The sequence below is a fragment of the Rattus norvegicus genome, chromosome 8, assembly GCF_036323735.1.
Source record: "Rattus norvegicus strain BN/NHsdMcwi chromosome 8, GRCr8, whole genome shotgun sequence".
Classification (NCBI taxonomy): domain Eukaryota; kingdom Metazoa; phylum Chordata; class Mammalia; order Rodentia; family Muridae; genus Rattus; species Rattus norvegicus.
The window spans coordinates 114,836,972-114,863,964 of NC_086026.1; the positions used below are offsets into that span (position 1 = coordinate 114,836,972).

Genomic DNA, 26,993 nt, shown 5'->3' on the forward strand with positions numbered 1-26,993 from the left:
CAGTCTTCCTAATATACATGGGAGAGGACAGCCTTCCTAATATACATGGGAGAGGACACCTGCCTAATATACATGGGAGAGGACAGCCTTCGTAATATACATGGGAGAGGACAGCCTTCCTAATATACATGGGAGAGGACAGCCTTCCTAATATACATGGGAGAGGACAGCCTTCCTAATATACATGGGAGAGGACACCTGCCTAATGTACATGGGAGAAGACAGCCTGTCCAATATACATGGGAGAGGACAGCCTGCCTAATGTACATGGGAGAGGACACCTGCCTAATGTACATGGGAGAGGACAGTCTGCCTAATATACATGGGAGAGGACAGTCTTCCTAATATACATGGGAGAGGACACCTGCCTAATATACATGGGAGAGGACACCTGCCTAATGTACATGGGAGAGGACAGCCTGTCCAATATACATGGGAGAGGACAGCCTTCCTAATATACATGGGAGAGGACAGCCTGCCTAATGTACATGGGAGAGGACACCTGCCTAATGTACATGGGAGAGGACAGCCTTCCTAATATACATGGGAGAGGACACCTGCCTAATATACATGGGAGAGGACAGCCTGTCCAATATACATGGGAGAGGACACCTGCCTAATATACATGGGAGAGGACAGTCTTCCTAATATACATGGGAGAGGACAGCCTTCCTAATATACATGGGAGAGGACACCTGCCTAATATACATGGGAGAGGACAGTCTTCCTAATATACATGGGAGAGGACAGCCTTCCTAATATACATGGGAGAGGACACCTGCCTAATATACATGGGAGAGGACACCTGCCTAATATACATGGGAGAGGACAGCCTTCCTAATATACTTGGGAGAGGACAGTCTTCCTAATATACATGGGAGAGGACACCTGCCTAATATACATGGGAGAGGACACCTGCCTAATATACATGGGAGAGGACAGTCTTCCTAATATACATGGGAGAGGACAGCCTGCCTAATATACATGGGAGAGGACAGCCTGCCCAATATACATGGGAGAGGACACCTGCCTAATAAACATGGGAGAGAACACCTGCCTAATGTACATGGGAGAGGACAGCCTGCCTAATGTACATGGGAGAGGACACCTGCCTAATGTACATGGGAGAGGACACCTGCCTAATGTACTTGGGAGAGGACAGCCTTCCTAATATACATGGGAGAGGACAGCCTTCCTAATATACATGGGAGAGGACACCTGCCTAATATACATGGGAGAGGACAGTCTTCCTAATATACATGGGAGAGGACAGCCTTCCTAATATACATGGGAGAGGACACCTGCCTAATATACATGGGAGAGGACACCTGCCTAATATACATGGGAGAGGACAGCCTTCCTAATATACTTGGGAGAGGACAGCCTTCCTAATATACATGGGAGAGGACACCTGCCTAATATACATGGGAGAGGACAGCCTTCCTAATATACATGGGAGAGGACACCTGCCTAATGTACATGGGAGAGGACAGCCTGTCCAATATACATGGGAGAGGACACCTGCCTAATAAACATGGGAGAAAACACCTGCCTAATGTACATGGGAGAGGACAGCCTGCCTAATGTACATGGGAGAGGACACCTGCCTAATATACATGGGAGAGGACAACCTGCCTATTGTACATGGGAGAGGACACCTGTCTAATATACATGGGAGAGGACAGCCTGTCCAATATACATGGGAGAGGACAGCCTTCCTAATATACATGGGAGAGGACACCTGCCTAATATACATGGGAGAGGACAGCCTGTCCAATATACATGGGAGAGGACAGTCTTCCTAATACACATGGGAGAGGACAGCCTTCCTAATATACATGGGAGAGGACACCTGCCTAATGTACATGGGAGAGAACAGCCTGTCCAATATACATGGGAGAGGACAGCCTGCCCAATATACATGGGAGAGGACAGCCTGCCTAATGTACATGGGAGAGGACACCTGCCTAATGTACATGGGAGAGGACAGTCTTCCTAATATACATGGGAGAGGACACCTGCCTAATATACATGGGAGAGGACAGTCTTCCTAATATACATGGGAGAGGACAGCCTTCCTAATATACATGGGAGAGGACACCTGCCTAATGTACATGGGAGAGGACAGTCTTCCTAATATACATGGGAGAGGACACCTGCCTAATGTACATGGGAGAGGACAGCCTTCCTAATATACATGGGAGAGGACACCTGCCTAATATACATGGGAGAGGACAGCCTTCCTAATATACTTGGGAGAGGACAGCCTTCCTAATATACTTGGGAGAGGACAGTCTTCCTAATATACATGGGAGAGGACAGCCTTCCTAATATACATGGGAGAGGACAGCCTTCCTAATATACATGGGAGAGGACAGCCTGCCTAATGTACATGGGAGAGGACACCTGCCTAATGTACATGGGAGAGGACAGCCTTCCTAATATACATGGGAGAGGACACCTGCCTAATATACATGGGAGAGGACAGCCTGTCCAATATACATGGGAGAGGACACCTGCCTAATATACATGGGAGAGGACAGTCTTCCTAATATACATGGGAGAGGACAGCCTTCCTAATATACATGGGAGAGGACACCTGCCTAATATACATGGGAGAGGACAGTCTTCCTAATATACATGGGAGAGGACAGCCTTCCTAATATACATGGGAGAGGACACCTGCCTAATATACATGGGAGAGGACACCTGCCTAATATACATGGGAGAGGACAGCCTTCCTAATATACTTGGGAGAGGACAGTCTTCCTAATATACATGGGAGAGGACACCTGCCTAATATACATGGGAGAGGACACCTGCCTAATATACATGGGAGAGGACAGTCTTCCTAATATACATGGGAGAGGACAGCCTGCTTAATATACATGGGAGAGGACAGCCTGCCCAATATACATGGGAGAGGACACCTGCCTAATAAACATGGGAGAGAACACCTGCCTAATGTACATGGGAGAGGACAGCCTGCCTAATGTACATGGGAGAGGACACCTGCCTAATGTACATGGGAGAGGACACCTGCCTAATACACATGGGAGAGGACAGTCTTCCTAATATACATAGGAGAGGACAGCCTTCCTAATATACATGGGAGAGGACAGCCTGCCTAATATACATGGGAGAGGACACCTGCCTAATATACATGGGAGAGGACAGTCTTCCTAATATACATGGGAGAGGACAGTCTTCCTAATATACATGGGAGAGGACACCTGCCTAATGTACATGGGAGAAAACAGCCTGTCCAATATACATGGGAGAGGACACCTGCCTAATAAACATGGGAGAGGACACCTGCCTAATGTACATGGGAGAGGACACCTGCCTAATATACATGGGAGAGGACAGTCTTCCTAATATACATGGGAGAGGACAGCCTTCCTAATATACATGGGAGAGGACAGCCTTCCTAATATACATGGGAGAGGACACCTGCCTAATGTACATGGGAGAGGACAGCCTGTCCAATATACATGGGAGAGGACACCTGCCTAATATACATGGGAGAGGACAGCCTGTCCAATATACATGGGAGAGGACACCTGCCTAATATACATGGGAGAGGACAGCCTTCCTAATATACATGGGAGAGGACACCTGCCTAATATACATGGGAGAGGACACCTGCCTAATATACATGGGAGAGGACAGCCTTCCTAATATACATGGGAGAGGACAGCCTGCCTAATGTACATGGGAGAGGACACCTGCCTAATGTACATGGGAGAGGACAGCCTTCCTAATATACATGGGAGAGGACACCTGCCTAATATACATGGGAGAGGACAGCCTGTCCAATATACATGGGAGAGGACACCTGCCTAATATACATGGGAGAGGACAGTCTTCCTAATATACATGGGAGAGGACAGCCTTCCTAATATACATGGGAGAGGACACCTGCCTAATATACATGGGAGAGGACAGTCTTCCTAATATACATGGGAGAGGACAGCCTTCCTAATATACATGGGAGAGGACACCTGCCTAATATACATGGGAGAGGACACCTGCCTAATATACATGGGAGAGGACAGCCTTCCTAATATACTTGGGAGAGGACAGTCTTCCTAATATACATGGGAGAGGACACCTGCCTAATATACATGGGAGAGGACACCTGCCTAATATACATGGGAGAGGACAGTCTTTCTAATATACATGGGAGAGGACAGCCTGCCTAATATACATGGGAGAGGACAGCCTGCCCAATATACATGGGAGAGGACACCTGCCTAATAAACATGGGAGAGAACACCTGCCTAATGTACATGGGAGAGGACAGCCTGCCTAATGTACATGGGAGAGGACACCTGCCTAATGTACATGGGAGAGGACACCTGCCTAATGTACATGGGAGAGGACAGCCTTCCTAATATACATGGGAGAGGACAGCCTTCCTAATATACATGGGAGAGGACACCTGCCTAATATACATGGGAGAGGACAGTCTTCCTAATATACATGGGAGAGGACAGCCTTCCTAATATACATGGGAGAGGACACCTGCCTAATATACATGGGAGAGGACACCTGCCTAATATACATGGGAGAGGACAGCCTTCCTAATATACTTGGGAGAGGACAGCCTTCCTAATATACATGGGAGAGGACACCTGCCTAATATACATGGGAGAGGACAGCCTTCCTAATATACATGGGAGAGGACACCTGCCTAATGTACATGGGAGAGGACAGCCTGTCCAATATACATGGGAGAGGACACCTGCCTAATAAACATGGGAGAGGACACCTGCCTAATGTACATGGGAGAGGACAGCCTGCCTAATGTACATGGGAGAGGACACCTGCCTAATATACATGGGAGAGGACAACCTGCCTATTGTACATGGGAGAGGACACCTGTCTAATATACATGGGAGAGGACAGCCTGTCCAATATACATGGGAGAGGACAGCCTTCCTAATATACATGGGAGAGGACACCTGCCTAATATACATGGGAGAGGACAGCCTGTCCAATATACATGGGAGAGGACAGTCTTCCTAATACACATGGGAGAGGACAGCCTTCCTAATATACATGGGAGAGGACACCTGCCTAATGTACATGGGAGAGGACAGCCTGTCCAATATACATGGGAGAGGACAGCCTGCCCAATATACATGGGAGAGGACAGCCTGCCTAATGTACATGGGAGAGGACACCTGCCTAATGTACATGGGAGAGGACAGTCTTCCTAATATACATGGGAGAGGACACCTGCCTAATATACATGGGAGAGGACAGTCTTCCTAATATACATGGGAGAGGACAGCCTTCCTAATATACATGGGAGAGGACACCTGCCTAATGTACATGGGAGAGGACAGTCTTCCTAATATACATGGGAGAGGACACCTGCCTAATGTACATGGGAGAGGACAGCCTGTCCAATATACATGGGAGAGGACAGCCTGCCCAATATACATGGGAGAGGACAGCCTGCCTAATGTACATGGGAGAGGACACCTGCCTAATGTACATGGGAGAGGACAGTCTTCCTAATATACATGGGAGAGGACACCTGCCTAATATAAATGGGAGAGGACAGTCTTCCTAATATACATGGGAGAGGACAGCCTTCCTAATATACATGGGAGAGGACACCTGCCTAATGTACATGGGAGAGGACAGTCTTCCTAATATACATGGGAGAGGACACCTGCCTAATGTACATGGGAGAGGACAGCCTTCCTAATATACATGGGAGAGGACACCTGCCTAATATACATGGGAGAGGACACCTGCCTAATATACATGGGAGAGGACACCTGCCTAATGTACATGGGAGAGGACAGTCTTCCTAATATAATGGGAGAGGACACCTGCCTAATATACATGGGAGAGGACAGTCTTCCTAATATACATGGGAGAGGACAGCCTTCCTAATATACATGGGAGAGGACACCTGCCTAATGTACATGGGAGAGGACAGTCTTCCTAATATACATGGGAGAGGACAGCCTTCCTAATATACATGGGAGAGGACACCTGCCTAATATACATGGGAGAGGACAGCCTTCGTAATATACATGGGAGAGGACAGCCTTCCTAATATACATGGGAGAGGACAGCCTTCCTAATATACATGGGAGAGGACAGCCTTCCTAATATACATGGGAGAGGACACCTGCCTAATGTACATGGGAGAGGACAGCCTGTCCAATATACATGGGAGAGGACAGCCTGCCTAATGTACATGGGAGAGGACACCTGCCTAATGTACATGGGAGAGGACAGTCTGCCTAATATACATGGGAGAGGACAGTCTTCCTAATATACATGGGAGAGGACACCTGCCTAATATACATGGGAGAGGACACCTGCCTAATAAGAGGAAGTCTTTGATGGGGAGAGAAGAGGGGACAGTGAAGGGCCCAGGAATCTGGGTAGAACCAAAGGGAGGGGCGAGGAAGAAAAAGCATTAGAGTAAGTAATGGCCTATTCAAAAACGAGACATATAGAACTGTGTAGGAAGGACAGAGGAGAGGGCACATAGTTCCTCTTCCTCCTGTGTCGAGAACAGGAGACACTCGAGGTTGAAATGCTCTGCCGCTTGGAGCTATCAGACAGCACTTTGTCCTGCAGCACAGGCTGGCCTTGAACTTGTGATCTTCCTGTCTTTCCTTTCTTCATCCTGGGATTATAGTACTACAATACCAATTGGTTGGTGGTTTGTTTATATATTTATCACATGCATATACAGTGTGTATATATTCACATGTATGTGGGTGCACAGTGTGTGTGTGTGTGTGTGTGTGTGTGTGTGTGTGTGTGTGTGTACATGTGTATGAACAAGGCATCTGTCCTCTATCATCTCCTCATGTTTTGATTCAGAGGCTGTCACTGAGCCCAGAGTTCACTGATTAACTACAGGACAACTCTGGGTCTCCACTGTACCCACCCATCTCATTCTGTCTGTGCTCGGATCATAGACACATGCGCCGTACCTAGATTATTACATGGGTTCTGGGGATCCAAACTGTGGCCCCTGTTCTTGTGTAGCAGGCTCTTTACTGACTGAGCCATCTCCTGAACCCCCAGTTGTTCACTCTTTCACACATTATCTGAGCTGTCGAGTGGGTTGAGCAGCAGATAGAGACACATCACGGATGCATGAATGTATTACAGACGTGAAAGGTAACAGTAAATTTGCAGAGGGGAACGTGGTGGCAACGCTCTCGTGAGATCACAGTTTGGTTACTTGCTATTTCCAATATCAGTTAAGAAGAGGATAGCATCAGGCCTGAGCGAGTTAAGAGTGAATTTGCATCTGAAGATGAGAAATATCTGTTAACAAGAAGGGAGCAACGTGCACACATCGTTTCTCGGGAGCCTGAAGAGCAGGAAGAGGCTGCCTGACAGCTCCGGACCCGTGGACCCCTGGAAGCCCAGCTGCTGAGCAGTGCAGCTGGCAGCCATCACCATGGCAACACCCCCTCCCAGGAGAGCGGCTCGGTCTCTGGAAACCAACCATCATTGAAAAATTCACGCGGATGATCCTGCACTGGATCCTGCCTGACGAAAGCCATTTTTATAGAAATGCCCTTTCTAAGGACATAATTGGAACAAATGAGCAAATTTGAATAGAGATTGTGAATTAGATGGGTGGTTCTCAAACTTCAGCTTGTTTCAGACTCACCTGGTGAGCTTGTCAAAACACAGATGGCTGAACCCCGCCCCCACAAAGTCTGATTCAGTGTGGCTGGGCTTCAGGCCAGATGCTGTGTCTCTACCCAATTACCAAGAGAAGCCGCTGCTGCAGATGTCAGATTCCACCAGAGAAGCAGTGGCCTACATGTTCACATTGTTTCGGTGCTAATTTCCTGACGTTTTATCACTTTACTGTGGTGAGGAGACAGCCCTTGGCCTTAGAGAGTACAGTATTTGTTTGGGACAAGGGAGCATTCGACCGGGAACTTTGTGCTAGTTTTCGTTATTGTTACAAAATACCTGAGAAAATCGACTTAAAAGCAGGAAAGATTCCTTTTAACTCATGGTTTCTGAGGTTCCAGTCAGTAGTCAGCTGCCTCTGTTGCTTTGGGGGCTGTAGTGAGGCAGATAGTTCTGGTGGGAAGCGCATGGCTGACAGCAACAGGGTTTTGGTCAAGTTGACACAGTTCCCCTGTGTGAAATATTTTCCGTCCTGTTTGAGAACCTTCACTGACAGGTGGAGAATCAGTCTGAGAAACTCCCATGTGGAATCTTCTTCTGGAGATGTAGAGATAGGGACAGCCGTCAAATCATTAACCGCACAGTCGAACTCTCTCCCTTCTTTGGTGTACCTCTTCAGTACCGGGATGCTGTCTTCTCTAAGAACCTGATAGCCATCTCCTTTACGATTGCCTAAGACATCTCCACATGTTCTCTGAATGAATTTCTAACTCCATTAATTACCATGTGGTCAATCTCTCCCACAGTAACTGTCTTTGATGTCAGTTTGACAATTCCACATACTCTGCCTCCGTCACCACTTCTCAGAATCACTACATCCTTGCCAGTGCAGTCTTCCTGGCCATTGCCCGTGATGGCCTGGTATATTCCAAGTCACTCTCTGCCAGATTAACATCCCCGCCGAGGATGCGAATATTCCCAAACTGCTTTGAGTGCAGACTTTTAACGTTCTGATAAGGTGACTCTTCATCATACATACTTCATCCACGTCCTACTCCAGCACTAGGCCAGTATCTGTCAATGGCCCTCCTCGAACTACGGGTGGTAATCGCTTCACCCGCCCAGTACTGTCTTGACTCAGTTCTTTCACTTTTTTCTTCTATTTTGTTCAAAAGGCTGTCAGTTTCTTGCTTGCCCTGCACAACTCTGAAGGTCCAGCAACACCAATCCACGTGGATAAATTCTCAAATTGGCAAAGCTGCCATTCTTGCTCCTGTAAGTGGCTAAACATCCACGGTCCTGCCAGGTGTGCACTGACTCCGCCATCCCCTGCTCCTGAAAAACAGACTGAAGGCCTTTCAGAACGGCCTCGCCATCAGCTTTGGCACTGAGCATGTAATCATGAGTGCTGTGCCTTGTTGCTGCCAACGTGTGGCGAGGCCCTGTGCTGTGACCGAGGAGGCAACCGTGGGAGACTGAGGGACTGTGCGGTGTATCAGGCTGCAGACCGGGGTGAGGTGGGGTTAGGGGAGCCTTACTGATTTTCTTAGAAACCCATTAGGTAAAGAATTTACATACCTAAGTAACTGGTTTTCATCACTACCAACCCTCTCCTCTGTCTGTCTGTCTGTCTGTCTGTCTGACTGTCTGTCTGTCTGTCTCTCTCTCTCTCTCTCTCTCTCTCTCTCTCTCTCTCTCTCTCTCTCTCATACGTGTGTGTGTGTGTGTATCTCTGCCTCTCTGTCTCTCCCTCCCTCTCTTCCAAGCAGAGAAGAAGCAAGCCAAGAGAGTGAGTTAAAGAAGAAAGGTCAAGTTTAGAATACTCCAGGTTCATTCAGATGAATTTGACTAGTGGTTTCTTAGTGAGTACAGCAAATGGTAAAGCTGCAATGGTGTTTTTCTTTTTCTTTCTTTTTTTTAAAAAGGATTTATTTATTTATTATGTATACAGAGTTCTACCTGCATGTATGCCTGCAAGCCAGAAGAAGACACCAGATCTTATTACAGATGGTTGTGGGCCACCGTGTAGTTGCTGGGATTTGAACTCAGGACATCTGGAAAAGCAGCCAGTGCTCTTAACTGCTGTGCCACCTCTCCAACCCATGGCTGCAGTGGCGTTTTGGGTGCAATCTCTATTCTCCCTCCTGCCTCTCAGCCAGATGGTACTCCCAGCTTCCGCCTGGCTACCCAAAGTCTCTTAGCCAAACAAGCATGCCTTCGCTCCAAAAACCCCTCCTTCCTTCCACCATAATTTCTCCTAATTTCACTCTCCCAAGAAGCATTTGGGTAGCCTACACCATAACTACGCAGATCCAGACCACAGTTTCCTATTGGCCATCTTCTCTCAGTGTTCTAAGCTTCCTGCTCCTTTAAGGCTCAGTAAAGCACAAAGCTATTACTCCAAGTGAACAGAGAGCAGCCAAGACAACTGCATGCACTTGGAGCCATGGTTCACAAGTCAACAGATAGGAGAGACTTTGCCTCCACTGTGCCCAGATTAGGAATCTGGATGTCTGTCTAGGCATTCGTTATATTATCATAGGAGCTTTGGGCATAGATGGTCCCCCACATATATAAACGCATTATCTTACAGACATTCCTTCTTAAAATATATTCGCTCTGACTGGCTTGCCAAAGGGAGAGAAATTATCATTAGGAATGAGTTTTGTCAGTTACTTACAGAAGATTTCTCTTAGCTACAAGACATGAGACCCCAGGCCTTTAGAATTCAACTTGCTGTTTGATAACAGGACTTTTAAGATGTCTCCTTAAATAAAATTATCATGCAACAGATTTTTGCAAACATTTCTGAGAGAGGAGAGTCTCACCTCACAGTACTCCGTGATAATGCAAAATGTACCCTGCTCCATGAAGCTTTCGTGGAACCTGACGATGGCCGGATGGTTTAGCGTGGACAGGAGCTGGGCTTCCATACTGGCCTGCACACTTTCATTTGGATTTAATTCTCCAACAGAGATTTCCTTCAGTACTTTTCTATGGCAAAAAAGAAAAAAATGCAAAGAAAGAAAAGAAAAAGAAAGAAAAATGTCAAGAGTTGAGAAACCTGTTTCACGCACGTGAGTGAGTGGTACGGAAACTCCTCACCATGCCCGGGTAATCAGCCTAGTTCCACCTGCTGTGGCAGTGAGGCTGGGCCCTTCCTGTCCCCCCAGAACCATGGGCGCACAGCCTCTGAACGCCACAGTGTGCCCTCTGTGAGTGCTCAGGGCAGACCTGGAACCTGGAGCACTGCTGTGAGGTGCTCCCCTCCATCCCATAGGACATTGAGGTTTTTGCACAGTATCTGTTTCCACCTCCGTGTGAGTCATTTTGCCTGCACCTGCTCATCCTCACTCACCATGACTTCCCTACTTCTGCCCCTCCTGGACGTCCTCCTCCTTCCTTCACTCCCTTTCTACATCTCACTCTGCGGTGTGCGGCATCTCTCTGCCTCTCTGTCTCTGTTTGTGTATGTGTCTGCCTGTCTCTCTGTGTGTCTCTGTGTGTGTATATGTCTCTGTATCTCTCTGTGTCTCTCCATCTCTCTCTCTCTCTCTCCCCTTCGCTCACTTGCTCTCACTCCCTCCGCTCTACAATGCTCTCAAACCTTTCAATTTAATGTCAGTCCATGTGAACAATATCTTTTTCTTCTCTCCTAATGGTCCTTGGTACACCATGCTCTGTTGCTGGCAGGATTTAGGAAGACAAAGTTTTAACTGAAAACACTGAATTGACAGAGATAGTTAGAATCTCTATCGTGAATAAATGGAGGAGCTCATTAACTCTCCAAATCATTAATATAAAAAGTGTGATAGCATCATGAAGAGTGGACCAAAACAAGAAAAGAAAATAGTCTGCTGAGCAAGCCAATTACAGTGCCACACTGTAAACTAGATCGCCTAGGGACAGCACTTTAGCACGCCAATTACGCTGTGCAGACAGATGCCTCTGATTGCTGGGGAGCCTGGCTGCTCATTAATGCAAGTTCTGTAGGACTCCGGCTAGAAAACACTCTGCAAAAACTATTAAGAATCACTACCTTGGCATCTTAGGAGAAATTCTTAATTAAAGCTTGTACACTGACTCCTAGACTGCCGGCAGACTCCAGTCATGTTTAACAGGTGTTCACTCTGTCCTCGCCATATGGAGTGCCCAAGGCTGGCAGACTCTCTGGTTTGCTCATGCACTTCTGTCCTGTGTGGGAGACATGCTTACCCAAATCACTGGGTCTAATCCCAGATCTGTTTATGCCACTGTACTCACCATTATGAATCTATATATGATATAAACTGATGGGAGACAATATCAGTTTACCCTTTCTAGAAAAAAAATAAACCCAAGGCTTACTGAAAAAGTTGACAAGGACAAGCGGCAAAAGTACTTTTCCTGTCTTAATGGGGTAAGCTTGCACAGCACTGCTGTAAACTTAAGATTTCTAAGTATCTTAGTACAAAATACCTGAAAAGTGTGTGTGTGTGTGTGTGTGTGTGTGTGTGTGTGTGTGTGAGAGAGAGAGAGAGAGAGAGAGAGAGAGAGAGAGAGAGAGAGAAATAGAGAGAGAGGAAAAAAGGTGAAGGGGAATCTAACCAAAGGATTTTAGATTTTGACAACGCATAATAAAGTTGAAGATGCTAGATGGTTTTTATTTCTCAATGAATGTCATTTTGATTTACTCATTGTTTATTCTATCCAACTAGCCACCAACCTCAATTATGCTGAACAGGAAGGCTCCTACTACACTTTGAAATGTGTGCGTCAAGGCCTTCATTCATTGGACAAAATTTTTTCTCCGCCTGTAGAGCTGTGAAGGAACAGTAGTTGTCTCCGGCAATGTTAAACCCGGATACTCAGGCAGAGTTGAGGCTTGGGGTCTTTGCGAGTGCAATCAGCGCACTAGTGTGTGCTCCTGGGTGACAACCTATGGTCTAAGTGTTTGCGGTAGCGTTAGGAACTAGGGGTGGGGTGGACATCCTTCAGTATCCACTGCGGAGGCGTGAGGACCCGAGTTTGGATCCCTAAATGTCAGGGATAATCTGAGTATGGTGGACAAAGGATCCACAGGCCTCACTAGCCAACCAGTCTAGCTTATCAGTTGTAGTTGTAAAATTATAAAAAATAAATGGCTGCCTTTATCCCCCACTAGGTCCATCACTGCAGTGCTCCAAGATATCTGACAGAAATCTTAATCTCAGTCAGCAAAGCCTCTCACCTGCTTTGCTCCATCTCGTATCATACTGCTGAAGGCCTCTCTCTGAGCCTGACAAAAATCTCTCTACCCATCTAGTTCTCAAGGCAGGCTGCCACCATGGCAGAAACATACATCCTAACTCTGTGGTGGCTCAGTGTCCCGGCCACCACATATTCTCTTAAACTTAAATCGCCACATGAAAGGACACACAACACAATAACCTCTGATCCAATTGATACGATATAATTGCCCACCTAAACATACAAAGCCCTATACACATCCATCCCTCAAGACCATTCACAAGGTACAGCGTGGAATCCTAACATCCGCCTCCATGTTCTCCCCACAGCTACCCGCAGTCTCCTCCTCTCCTCCTCCTTTCCGTTCCAGTCTCCTCCCTTAAACTTTTCTCCCACCCATCCTTCCTTCTCGTCCAATGACAGGCCTCATTCTGTCTTGTACCTGCCTCACCTATCACATCATCCCACAATCAGTAAAGTCTAAATCGAGTGAGAAACCATATCTCAAACAGGAAGATGGAGAAGTGATGGAGAAAGACATTGCCATCTAACTCTGACCTCCTTACACACTTGCATGGATGGACACACACAAACGCACATACACATGAGATGAAAATTCCAAGCCAGACATTCTGCCCTGCAAATTGAAAGCATAAATATGAAAATGAGAAAATTCCCTCATCCTCTGGTATTAGGAGATTAAACATGACTTCTCTTGTGCACACAAACACACACACACACACACACACACACACACACACACACACACAAAAGAGAGACGTCATATGTTTCTTCTCCAAACTCTGAGAATGAAACCCTTCTACTCTTACACAAAGATCATTGAGAATACAATGTTCTTACAATGTGAGCATCTTAGCATGTTCATTTTTAAGGTTTCCATGATCCATTGATTTTAAGCTCATCTCATTCCCAAACAAAAAGCAACAGAGAATAGTCAGCTCCCACAAATATAAGAATTGTGTTAGGTGTGGGGCTCCTCTCAAGACACACACAGGCTTTGGGCTCTATTCTCCACTTACAGGAATCTTTCAGTGTGTTGTAATTTTTAAAAATCGTTTATGAACATTTATTTCTCTTCCCTAACGAGTGTGCTCATGTTGGCTTCATTAGATGCTAAAGAGCCTGTTAGGCTCCTTCCTTGAGAATAAAATAGATTCTACAGAAATTTGTGGTGGGTAACAATCTATAGACAAACTATTAAGACTTTTTCAGGGGAGGTGACAGGGACAGGCCTGTTTTCATAAGTGGTACCTCTGACTGTTAATATGCCCAAAATGAAAAAGAATGACATATAAAGACACATTTTCTTCTCTAGCCTCTGAAGGGTGTACAGCAGCAGGCAGTTTAATGACATCTTCATAATGCTTTCAGTAATTTACCATGCCTCGCTGGCACGCAGCTGTAGAAGTCACAGTGGTTAAGCATAAGAATATAAAAGTCTTACACAGACAACAATGGCTCTCTCACTGTGAAGGAACATGTGCTATAAAAAGCCTGAACATGCTTATTTTCCAGGCCAGCATCAGCTACTACACAATACAGGATGAAATTTTCCACAGTGTACTGCCCTGTCCCTGTCTGACCACCAATGACAAAGCATAAGACTGCATGTACCCATAGCTTAGCAGATGAAGCTGGGCCTATTAAAACAGTTGGTGTCTACCATAGTGACTGAAGGGGACACAGACACATTCTGCTTTCCTTGCCTAGAAGCACGTTATTGTAACAAAAGAAGGAAGTCTCATGGTATATCGATGTAAGAACCACATCCACTGAAGACAGCCTGGAGGCTTGCCAAGTCAAGGGCAGCTTATCTCTTGTTCAGTGGTGCTTTCAAACCTTGTCACCCCTTCCTACATAACATGACAGATACTTATTTTTTTCAAAGCTTTGACTGTTTGGGGGAAACACTGACAGAAGAAAGGAGAACTGATCTCTGTACCCAAATCCTGTGGGGGAAGAGAGCTGGACTCTCAGAAGTGCTGACAATCTTGAAAGCTCAGGGGAGACCAACGCTTCTGCTCACATTCCAGGCCTAAGAGGAACCTGCCTAGAGCCCTCTGGACACAGGAACCTAGGAGCAGTCAGGGACAAGATCCTTCCAGTCTCTGCCTGCACCAAGAGCTGTAAGCCGGTCTCCAGGAGCTCTGACACACCTGAGAACAGAGGTAAGACCACCACTTTTGCTCCAAGGAACCTGCCTGAAACCCTCAGGATGCACAAACCCAGGAGCAGTCTGGGAACAGATCCATCTTGTTTCTGCCTGTGCCATTAGCTGACCCTGTGTCACAGCTTTCTGTATCCAGAACCCACTGGGAGAAAGCTGGTCTCCAGGAATGATGAGACACAGGCTTATAGGAGGGTCAAGCCACTATCACAGACAGCAAGACCAGCTAACACCAGAGGCAATCAGATGGTGAGAGGCAAGCGCAGGAAATTAAGCAACAGAAATCAAGACTGTGTGACATCATTAGAGTCCAGTTCTCCCACCAAAGCAAATAATGGATATCCCAACACACCGGAAAAGCAAGATTTGGAATTAAAATCACGTCTCATGATGATGATAGAGGATTTTTAAAAAGACATAAATAATTCCCCTAAAGAAATACAGGACAACACAGTTAAACAAGTAGAAGCCCTTAAAGAGGAAACATAAAAATCCCTTAAAGAATTACAGGAAAATACAACCAAACAGGTGAAGGAACTGCACAAAACCATCCAGGATCTAAAACTGGAACTAGAAACAATAAAGAAATCACAAAGGGAAACAACCCTGGAGATAGAAAACTTTAAAAAGAGATCAGGAGTTATAGACACAAGTATTACCAACACAATACAAGAGATAGAAAAGAGAATTTCAGGGGCAGAAGATACCATAGAAAACATTGACACAATAGTCAAAGAAAATGTAAAAAGAAAAAAAGGCTCCTAACTCAAAACATCCAGGAAATCCAGGACACAATGAGATCAAACCTAGGGAAAATAGGTATAGAAAACAGCAAAGATTCCCAACTTAAAGGGCCAGTAAATATCTTTAGCAAAATTATAGAAGAAAACGTCCCTAACCTAAAGAAAGAGATTCCCATAAACATACAAGAAGCCTACAGAACTCCAAATAGATTGGACCAGAAAAGAAATTTCTCCTGTCACATAATAATCAAAACAAAGAAACAAAGAAGTAAAGGAAAAAGGTCAAAGAACATATAAAGGCAGACCTATCAGAATTACACCAGACTTCTCAAGAGAGACTATGAAAACCAGAAGAACCTGGGCAGATGTCATACAGACACTAAGAGAACACAAATGCCAGTCCAGGCTACTATATCCAGCAAAACTCTCAATTAACATAGATGGAGATATTCCATGACAAAACCAAATTTACATAAAATCTTTTTACAAATCCAGCCCTACAAAGGATAATAGATGGAACACTCCAACACAAGGAGGGAAACTATGCCCTAGAAAAAGCAAAAAAGTAATCTTATTGCAAAAACAAAACAAGAGAGTCACACAAACATAATTCCACTTCTAACAACAAAAATAACAGGAAACAATTTATTCCTTAATATCTTTTAACATCAATGGACTCAATTCCCCAATAAAAAGACATAGACTAATGGACTGGATATGTAAAGAGGACCCAGTATTTTGCTCTATACAGGAAACACACCTCAGTAACAAATACAGACACCCCCTCAGAGTAAAAGGCTTAAAAACAATTTTCCAAGCAAATGGTCCCAAGAAACAAGCTGGAGTAGCCATTCCAATACCAAATAAAATCTACTTTCAACCAAAAGTTATCAGAAAAGATATGGAAGGACACTTTATATTCATCAAAGGAAAAATTCACCAAGATGAACTCTCAATCTTGAATATTTATGCTCCAATGAAAAGGAAACCTACATTCATTAAAAAACAAACTTTACTAAAGCTCAAAGCACACATTGCACCTCCCACAATAATAGTGGGAGACTTCAACACCCCACTGTCATCAATGGACAGATCAGGGAAACAGAAACTAAACAGACACAGTGACACTAATAGAAGTTATGAACCAAATGGATTTAACAGATATCTATAGAACATTTCATCCTAAAACAAAAGAACATATCTTCTTTTCAGCACCTCATGGTACCTTCTACAAAACTGACCATATAATTGGTCACAAAACAGCCCTCAACAGATACAAGAAGATTGAAATAATCACATGCATATCCTATCATATCACCACGGACAAAGACTGGTCTTCAATAACAACAAAAAAAATGAAAGAAAGCCCACATACATATGGAAGTTAAACAATGCTCTACTCAATGATAACTTGGTCAAGGAAGAAACAAAGAATGAAAAGACTTTTTAGAGTTTAATGAAAATGAAGGCACAACATTCCTAAACTTATGGGATATAATGAAAGAAGAGCTTGGAGGAAAACTCATGGTTCTGAGTGCCTCCAAAAAGAAACTGGAGAAAGCATGTACTAGCAGCTTGACAGCATACCTAAAAGCCCGAGAACAAAAAGAAGCAAATACACCCAAAAGGAGTAGACTGGCAGGAAATAAAAAAAAAAAAAACTCAGGGCTGAAATCAACCAAGTAAAAACAAAAAGAACTATACAAAGAATCAACAAAATCAGGAGCTGGTTCTTTGAGAAAATCAAGAAGATAGATAAACCCTTAGCGAAACTAACCAGAGAGCACAGAGACAGTATCCAACTTAACAAAATCAGAAATGCAAAGGGAGACATAACACCAGAATCTGAGGAAATTAAAAAAATCATCAGATCCCACTACAAAAGCCTATATTCAACAAAACTGGAAAATCTGGATGAAATGGACAATTTTCTAGACAGGTACCAGGTACCAATGTTAAATCAGGATCAGATAAACCATCTAAACAACCCCATAACTCCTAAAGAAAAAGAAACAGTTATTAAAAGCCTCCCAACCAAAAGAAAGCCCAGGACCAGATGGGTTTAGTGGAGAATTATACCAGACCTTCATAGAAGACCTAATACCAATACTGTCCAAAATATTCCACAAAATAGAAACACAAAGAACACTAGCTATTCCTTCTATGAAGCCATAATTACGCTTACACCCAACAAAGAAAGAGAACTTCAGACAAATTTCCCTTATGAATATCGATATAACAATAACCATTAAAATTCTCACAATCGGGGCTGGGGATTTAGCTCAGTGGTAGAGCGCTTACCTAGGAAGCGCAAGGCCCTGGGTTCGGTCCCCAGCTCCGAAAAAAAAAGAACCAAAAAAAAAAAAAATTCTCACAATCTGAATCCAAGAACACATGAAAATGATCATCCATCATAATCAAGTAGGCTTCATCCCAAGGATACAGGGATGGTTCAATACACAGAATTCCATCAACATAATCATCTATATAAACAAAATTAAAGAAAAAACCACATGATCATCTCATTACATGCTGAGAAAGGATTTGACAAAATTCAACACCCCCTCATGCTAAAAATCTTGGAAAGATCAGGAATTCAAGGCCCATACATAAACACAGTAAAAGCCATATACAACAAACCAGTAGCCAATATCAAAATAAATGGAGAGAAATTCGAAGCAATCCCACTAAAATCAGGAACGAGACAAGGCTGCCCACTCTCTCCCTACCTATTCAATATAGTACTTGAAGTCCTAGTCAGGGCAATCAGACAACAAAAGGAGGTCAAAGGGATACAAATTGGAAAGGAAGAAGTCAAAATATCACTATTTGCAGATGATATGATAATATACTAAAGTGATCCCAAAATTTCCACCAGAGAACCACTAAGGCTGATAAACAACTTCAGCAAAGTGGCAGGATATGATATTAACTCTAACAAATCAGTAGCCTTCCTCTATTCAAAGGATAAGCAGGCTGAGAAAGAAATTAGGGAAATGACACCCTTCACAATAGCCACAAATAACATAAAATACCTCGGTGTGATGCTAACCAAGCATGTGAAAGATCTGTATGACAAGAACATCAAGTCTCTGAAGAAAGCAATTGAAGAAGAGCTCAGAAGATGGAAAGATCTCCCATGCTCATGGATTGGCAGGATTAATATTGTAAAAATTATTGTAATATTGTAAAAATCTTGCCAAAAGCGATCTACAGGTTCAATGCAATCCCCATCAAAATTCCAACTCAACTCTTCATAGACTTAGAAAGAGCAATTTGCAAATTGATTTGGAATAACAAAAAAAACCCAGGATAGTGAAAACTATCCTCAACAATAAAAGAATTTCTGGGGGAATCACCATCCCTGACCTCAAGCAGTATTACAGAGCAATAGTGATAAAAACTGTATGGTATTGGTACAGAGACAGGCTGGTAGATGAATGGAATAGAATTGAAGACCCAGAAATGAACCCACAACCCTATGGTCACTTGATCTTTGACAAAGGAGCGAAAACTATCCAATGGAAAGAAGATAGCATTTTCAACAAGTGGTGCTGGTTCAACTGGAGGTCAGCATGTAGAAGAATGCAAATCGACCCATTTTTATCACCCTGCGCAAAGCTCAAGTCCAAGTGGATCAAGGACCTACACATAAAACCAGATACACTCAAACTAATAGAAGAAAAAGTGAGGAAGAGCCTGGAACACTTGGGCACTGGGGAAATTTTCCTGAATAGAACACCAATGGCTTATGCTCTAAGATCATTACTTGCCAAATGGAGCCTCATAAAATTGCAAAGCTTCTGTAAGGCAAAGGACACTGCCATTAGGACAAAATGGCAAACAACAGATTGGGAAAAGATCTTTACCAATCCTACATCTGCTAGAGGGCTAATATACAATATATACAAAGAACTCAAGAAGTTAGACTTCAGAGAATCAAATATCCCTATTAAAAATGGGATACAGACCTAAACAAAGAATTCTCAGCTGAGGAATATTGAATGGCTGAGAACCACCTAAAGAAATGTTCAACATCCTTAATCATCAGGGAAATGCAAATCAAACAACCCTGAGATTCCACCTCACACCAGTCAGAATGGCTAAGATCAAAAATTCAGGTGACAACAAATGCTGGCAAGGATGTGGAAAAAGAGGAACACTCCTCCATTTTTGGTGGGATTACATGCTAGTAATCACTTTGGAAATCAGTCTGATGGTTCCTCAGAAATCGGACATAGTACTACCTGAGGACTCAGCTATAGCACTCCTGGACATATACCCAAAAGATGCTCCAACATATAACAAGGACACGTGCTCCACTATGTTCATGGCAGCCTTATTTATAATAGACAGAAGCTGGAGAGAACCCAGATGTCCTTCAACAGAGGAATGGATATAGAAAATGTCGTGCATCTACACAATGGAATACTACTCAGCTATTGAAAAACAATGACTTCTTGAAATTCATAGGCAAATGGATGTAACTGGAAAATATCATCCTGAGTGAGGTAACCCAATCACAAAAAAACACACATGGTATGCACTCACTTGTAAGTGGATATTAGCCCAAAAGCTCATATTACTCGAGCTACAATCCACAGACCCCATGAAACTCAAGAAGGATGACCAAAGTGAAGATACCTCAGTCCTTCTTGAAAGGGGGAACAAAAATATTCACAGGAGGAGATATGGAGACAAAGTTTGGTGCAGAAACTGATATAATGGCCATTCAGACCCTGACCCTCCTAGGGATCCAGTCCATATACATATAGCCACCAAAACCAGACAATATTGATGTTGACAGGAGCCTGATACAGCTGCCTCCTGAGAGGCTCTGCCAAAACATGACAAATACAGAGGTGAATACTCATAGCCAACCATTGAACTGAGAATGGGGTCCCCATTGGAGGAGTTAGAGAAAGGATTGAAGGAGCTAAAGGGGTTTACAGCCTCATAAGAACAACAATACCAACGAGCCAGAGCTCCCAGTCACTAAACCACCATCCAAAGAGTACACATGGATAGACCCATGGCTCCAGCTGCATATGTAGCAGAGGATGTCCTTGTTGGATACCAATGGGAGGAGAAGCCCTTGGTCCTGCCAAGACTGGAACCCCAGTATAGGGGAATATCAGAGCGGTGAAACAGGAAGGGGTGGAGATTGGGTGGGGGAACACCCTCATAGAAGAAGGGGATGGGATAGGAGGTTTATGGACAGGAAACCAGGAAAGGGGATAACATTTGCAATGTAAATTAAAAAATTATCCAATTTAAAAAAAATAAAGGAGAGCTGACCCTGAAGACCCAGCTGATTTTTTGCAAAGGCCCTCTTCTCCTGCCTGAGTGGCATGTTGTTTTCTAGAGTTTGTAGCAAACTGACAAACTTTGGAAAGTGATTTTTCAAATTTGGGATAACTGTTGCCAATTTGTTTCCCTTAAAAATCAGCCTACTGTTTCTATAAACAAGGCAGATAGATGGCATATTTGAGAGATTAATCACGTATCATTCTCCCCCAAATGTCTGTGTGTTCATCCACAGTCTCCTTGTTCAACTAGATGTAGACACTGCTTCAGGTCCAAGACAGAACTACTACAAAAATTTAACTCTGCTCTTTGGCCCTCCGATGTCCAGGAGGGAATCTGCAGGAACTCTTAACCAGTGAGTGAGCTGTCCTCTCTCTCAGAAGAGAGAGAGGTACTCTGGACCAGAGAGATGTGACTGGATATAACTAGATGACAGTGGATGTAACTAGAGAGTGGATGTAACTAGACAGTGGATGTAACTAGACAGTGGACATAACTAGACAGTGGATGTAACTAGACAGTGGATGTAACTAGACAGTGGACGTAACTAGACAGTGGACGTAACTAGACAGTGGACGTAACTAGACAGTGGACATAACTCAACAGTGGATGTAATTAGACTGTGGATGTAACTAGACAGTGGACGTAACTAGACAGTGGACGTAACTAGACAGTGGACGTAACTCGACAGTGGATGTAACTTGACAGTGGGTGTAACTAGAAAGTGGGTGTAACTAGAAAGTGGGTGTAACTAGAAAGTGGGTGTAACTAGACAGTGGATGTGACTAGGCAGTGAGTGTAACTAGATGGCTTTCCAATGAACTCAGAGAAAACTAAGATCACTTCCTTTGTGAGTTAGCGTCCAACATCCACCTGCACATGGCAGTAAACACCCATCAACTGTGCCAGCACATGAGCACTGTATAACTCTGGTCCCTTCCATGTGGGAGAAGGCAGATATTAAACCAAAAAGATGTGTGAGCATGGATACAGTATAAATACATGTTTTTAAACCCTTACATTGAGATGGATTCTGTCTTTGTTAGGGTTTCCATTGCGGTGAAGAGACACCATGACCAAAGCAACTCTTATAAAGGACAACATTTAATTGGGGCTGGCTTACAGGTTGAGAGGTTTAGTCCATTATCATCAAGGTGGAAAGCGTGGCAGTATCCAGGTATGGAGTTTGAGGAGTTGAGAGTTCTACATCTTCATCTAAAGGAAGCCAGGGTCAGACTGTCTCATAGGCAGCTAGGAGGAGGATCTCAAAGCCCACCTCCACAGTGACACACTTCCTCCAACAAGGCCACACCTACTTCAACAAGGCCACACCTCCTAACAGTACCACTCCCTATGGGCCAAGCATATTCAAACCACCACAAATGCTTTGACATTAGGATAATGTATCTTAAGTCTCCTGGCATTAGGACTAGGAAGGCACTGTGTGAGGTAGGACAAAAATCACAGGAAATAGGTTTTAACCTTAACTAAACAAGACGCTTAGAGTTTTGTTTACATTTTTAAAATTCAGCATTTAAGTGTTTAGCAAAGTTTTAAGATAGTCCTTACTGATCACTGTAAGAAGTCAGTACATATTTTATATGCCTTTCTTAAATAAGACGACCGCTATTTGCCTGCTATAATTGGACAAGCCGTCACTGCTTCACATACCTGTCATTGCAGCAGCCCCAAATTTTCAGACAGCCTCTATACATTGAAGCAGTTCCCTGGGCTGTGAATCCAGCCTTCTCCAGGTGACAAACACAGACAGACAACCCCTACACACACACACGCGCGCATACACACACACACACACACACACACACACACACACACACACACCTCACAGCCTCTCCTAAGTCAGTCACTGACGGGTGGTGCATGTTCTGCTAAGTTAGCTGTGCTCACCCTCACCTGAGACTTTAACATGAGGTTGAGCCTTATGAAGAACTTACATATGGGGTGGGCAGGGCTTCCTTCTTGTTGAAGCCGGTGTTTGGCAACATCAGTGGTGGTGGTGCTGTGACCTCTGCCCTGCTCCCCACCCTTCAACAACCACTGAGAGCTACCTATTACCCTTTGCACTTGAGATGGTGAAAACTGAGCCAGGAGTTACATCCACTGTCTACTTACATCCACTCTCTAGTTACATCCACTGTCTAGTTACGTCCACTGTCTAGTTAGTTACATCTGCTGTCTAGTTACATCCACTGTCTAGTTACATCCACTGTCTAGTTAGTTACATCTACTGTCTAGTTATATCCACTGTCTAGTCACATCCACTGTCTAGTTACATCCACTGTCTAGTCACATCCACTGTCTAGTTACATCCACTGTCTAGTTAGTTACATCCACTGTCTAGTTACATCCACTGTCTAGTCACATCCACTGTCTAGTTACATCCACTGTCTAGTCACATCCACTGTCTAGATACATCCACTGTCTAGTCACATCCACTGTCTAGTTACATCCACTGTCTAGTCACATCCACTGTCTAGTCACATCCACTATCTAGTTAGTTACATCCACTGTCCAGTTACATCCACTGTCTAGTCACATCCACTGTCTAGTTAGTCACATCCACTGTCTAGTTAGTCACATCCACTGTCTAGTCACATCCACTATCTAGTTAGTTACATCTGCTGTCTAGTTACATCCACTGTCTAGTTACATCCACTGTCTAGTTAGTTACATCTACTGTCTAGTTATATCCACTGTCTAGTCACATCCACTGTCTAGTTACATCCACTGTCTAGTCACATCCACTGTCTAGTTACATCCACTGTCTAGTTAGTTACATCCACTGTCTAGTTACATCCACTGTCTAGTCACATCCACTGTCTAGTTACATCCACTGTCTAGTCACATCCACTGTCTAGATACATCCACTGTCTAGTTAGTTACATCCACTGTCCAGTTACATCCACTGTCTAGTCACATCCACTATCTAGTTAGTTACATCCACTGTCTAGTCACATCCACTGTCTAGTTACATCCACTGTCTAGTTACATCCACTGTCTAGTCACATCCACTGTCTAGTTAGTCACATCCACTGTCTAGTTAGTTACATCTACTGTCTAGTTACACCCACTATCTAGTTAGTTACATCCACTGTCTAGTCATATCCACTGTCTAGTCACATCCACTGTCTAGTTACACCCACTATCTAGTTAGTTACATCCACTGTCTAGTCACATCCACTGTCTAGTCACATCCACTGTCTAGTCACATCCACTGTCTAGTTAGTTACATCTACTGTCTAGTCACATCCACTGTCTAGTTAGTCACATCCACTGTCTAGTCACATCCACTGTCTAGTTACATCACTGTCTAGTCACATCCACTGTCTAGTCACATCCACTATCTAGTTAGTTACATCCACTGTCTAGTCACATCCACTGTCTAGTTAGTCACATCCACTGTCTAGTTACATACACTGTCTAGTCACATCTACTGTCTAGTCACATCCACTGTCTAGTCACATCCACTGTCTAGTTAGTCACATCCACTATCTAGTTAGTCACATCCACTATCTAGTTAGTCACATCCACTGTCTAGTCACATCCACTATCTAGTTAGTTACATCCACTGTCTAGTTACATCCACTGTCTAGTTAGTTACATCCACTGTCTAGTTACATCCACTGTCTAGTTAGTTACATCCACTGTCTAGTTACACCCACTATCTAGTTAGTTACATCCACTGTCTAGTCACATCCACTGTCTAGTTACATCCACTGTCTAGTCACATTCACTGTCTAGTCACATCCACTATCTAGTTAGTTACATCCACTGTCTAGTCACATCCACTGTCTAGTCACATCCACTGTCTAGTTACATCCACTGTCTAGTCACATCCACTGTCTAGTTACATCCACTGTCTAGTCACATCCACTGTCTAGTTACACCCACTATCTAGTTAGTTACATCCACTGTCTAGTCACATCCACTGTCTAGTCACACCCACTGTCTAGTCACATCCACTGTCTAGTTACATCCACTGTCTAGTCACATCCACTGTCTAGTTACATCCACTGTCTAGTCACATCCACTGTCTAGTACATCCACTGTCTAGTCACATCCACTGTCTTGCAGGCCTCTCTCAAGACATTGATATTTAGGTGAGGCTCACACAGGATCCTGGATAGTCTAAAGCTCTCTGGAGTACATGTGTTTACACCACGGCTGGACACAGAAGATGCAGGTTTCTGCATTTTGCTGTCTTAGAAAGAGTGTGCAGAGCTTCTGCTGTCCTTCATCATGGAGAAAAGAAAAGCGAAACTGTCTGGACTCAAATGCCGGGACCCTGACTTGTGCACAAAGTTCTGAACTCTGGCTGAGCCTCTGGTGACTCCCACAAAGCAAAAAGTGCAGTTACCATTCTTTGCTATTTTCCCAATATAAATCAATGCCCAGTAGAGGAATGACTGTATTTTTAGTCTTTGACTAGGATATGAGACTCAATAGCATATAGCTTTTGAAACCAAACTACTTAATACATTAAATAATATGAAAATGTTGTGGATGAGGGCTTTTTGCTGAGAAGAGATACTACACTATTTCTTTTTAAAATATTTTTAATTCTGTAGTAAGTTCACATAGTGTGTTTTGATCATATTCACTCTTCCTCTGGTTCACTACCTCTGGTTCTTACTTCCTGTCCCTTTCCCCCTATGATCCCTGAGTTTTGGGAAGAGGGAGTATGATAAAGTTGTACCCGTCAAGGTCTCTCAAGTGACAAAACCTCTTTTAAAGAAACATGTAAATCCATCAAGTACACTAGTAGTCCTTCCTTTCTCCGTACACATCTACTGCCAAATTCTACCCAAAAGAGCCTTGAAACTCCATCGTGTTTTCAGAATAAGAGGCAGGCAAATCCCCAGTAAGTGCTACTTTGCTCCCAGCTCTTCACGTGGGCAATCCTGAAAGCAGGTCCTGAGAGAAAGGGTTTGTGTGTGAGCAGTCAGGCAAGCGAGTGACAGAAACACAAAGGGGGAGCTGTAGAAGGGGAGGAGGCCATTACAGGGTTCATCACCAAAAGAGTTATCAACATGAACATCGGTGCCTTAGCTTTGTGACAACGCTGACAGTCAGTGACAAACATGAAACTCAAGAGTTCTGCTCCACAGAACAAAGCTGGGGAGCTGCTCTTAAGCCATCGCCTCCCACCACTCCCTGGTTACCTGTGGTATAACTTTTCCTCCAAGTTGAACCACTCCCTTCTGGACAGAGAACAGAGACTTATCAGACTGAAGTAGCTGATGAGACACTAAGCACAGCTCAGCAAGTCACTAAACTCCTGAGGTCCCTCCCCAAGATCAAATCAGCAGTGAAGCCATTGTTGGGGTAGATGTTCACTCTAGGGGGCCTCCTGCAAGCTGTGCAGAGAGCTTTAGGGATGGAGCCCTCATAAGTGTGCCAGTCTTTACCCATGTCAAAGTGGGTTTTCCAGGGATGCAACAGCCTTTGAGTCACCCATACTCCTCCAAGTAACCCCCAAAAACCTACTGACTCACCCACCTAGACCCAAGTAAAAACACTTCTTTGGTCTGTCATGGTTACCTTATCTGAGGTGAACAGACATTTGTTCATATCTCCCCAGGACCATTCACACAACAGGACTGCTTCTGGGAGCACGAATTTCCCCTACCCTTCTATCCTGACAGAACAACGGAGGTCATAACTGCAGGTGCTGTCAGTGCAGGCTGTGTATATGCACAGAGCATGTTATAGACTCAGAAGACACAGGCAGGACCCCAACTGCACCTCTCACAAGGGTAAAAATGAAGGAGCTGTCCCTGCTTTACATTCCGCTCTACTGTATGCATATTCCTAAAGATGGTGGGTGCTTCAGTTAACTCTGCACCGCTGTGCCCTGAGACAGAAACAACTTAGGGAGGTCAAGGGTC

The 26,993-nt window shown here is 44.2% G+C and overlaps 1 protein-coding gene and 1 pseudogene across 16 annotated transcripts in view; both read right to left on the reverse strand.

Moving 5' to 3' along the window:
- The window catches only part of Nek11 (NIMA-related kinase 11), a 259,233-nt gene that overhangs the window by 190,962 nt on the left and 41,278 nt on the right, over positions 1 to 26,993 (reverse strand). For 13 of the 16 annotated variants that reach the window (NM_001413824.1, XM_017595687.3, XM_063265610.1 and 10 more), the window contains one exon: positions 10,467 to 10,632. The exons of the other annotated variants lie outside the window; for them this stretch is intronic. In NM_001413824.1, coding sequence (NP_001400753.1) covers positions 10,467 to 10,632 — 166 coding nt within the window. The remainder of the gene's footprint in view (positions 1 to 10,466; positions 10,633 to 26,993) is intronic. 16 annotated transcript variants of the gene reach the window in all.
- On the reverse strand, positions 6,017 to 10,460 carry Sms-ps1 (spermine synthase, pseudogene 1; annotated as a pseudogene).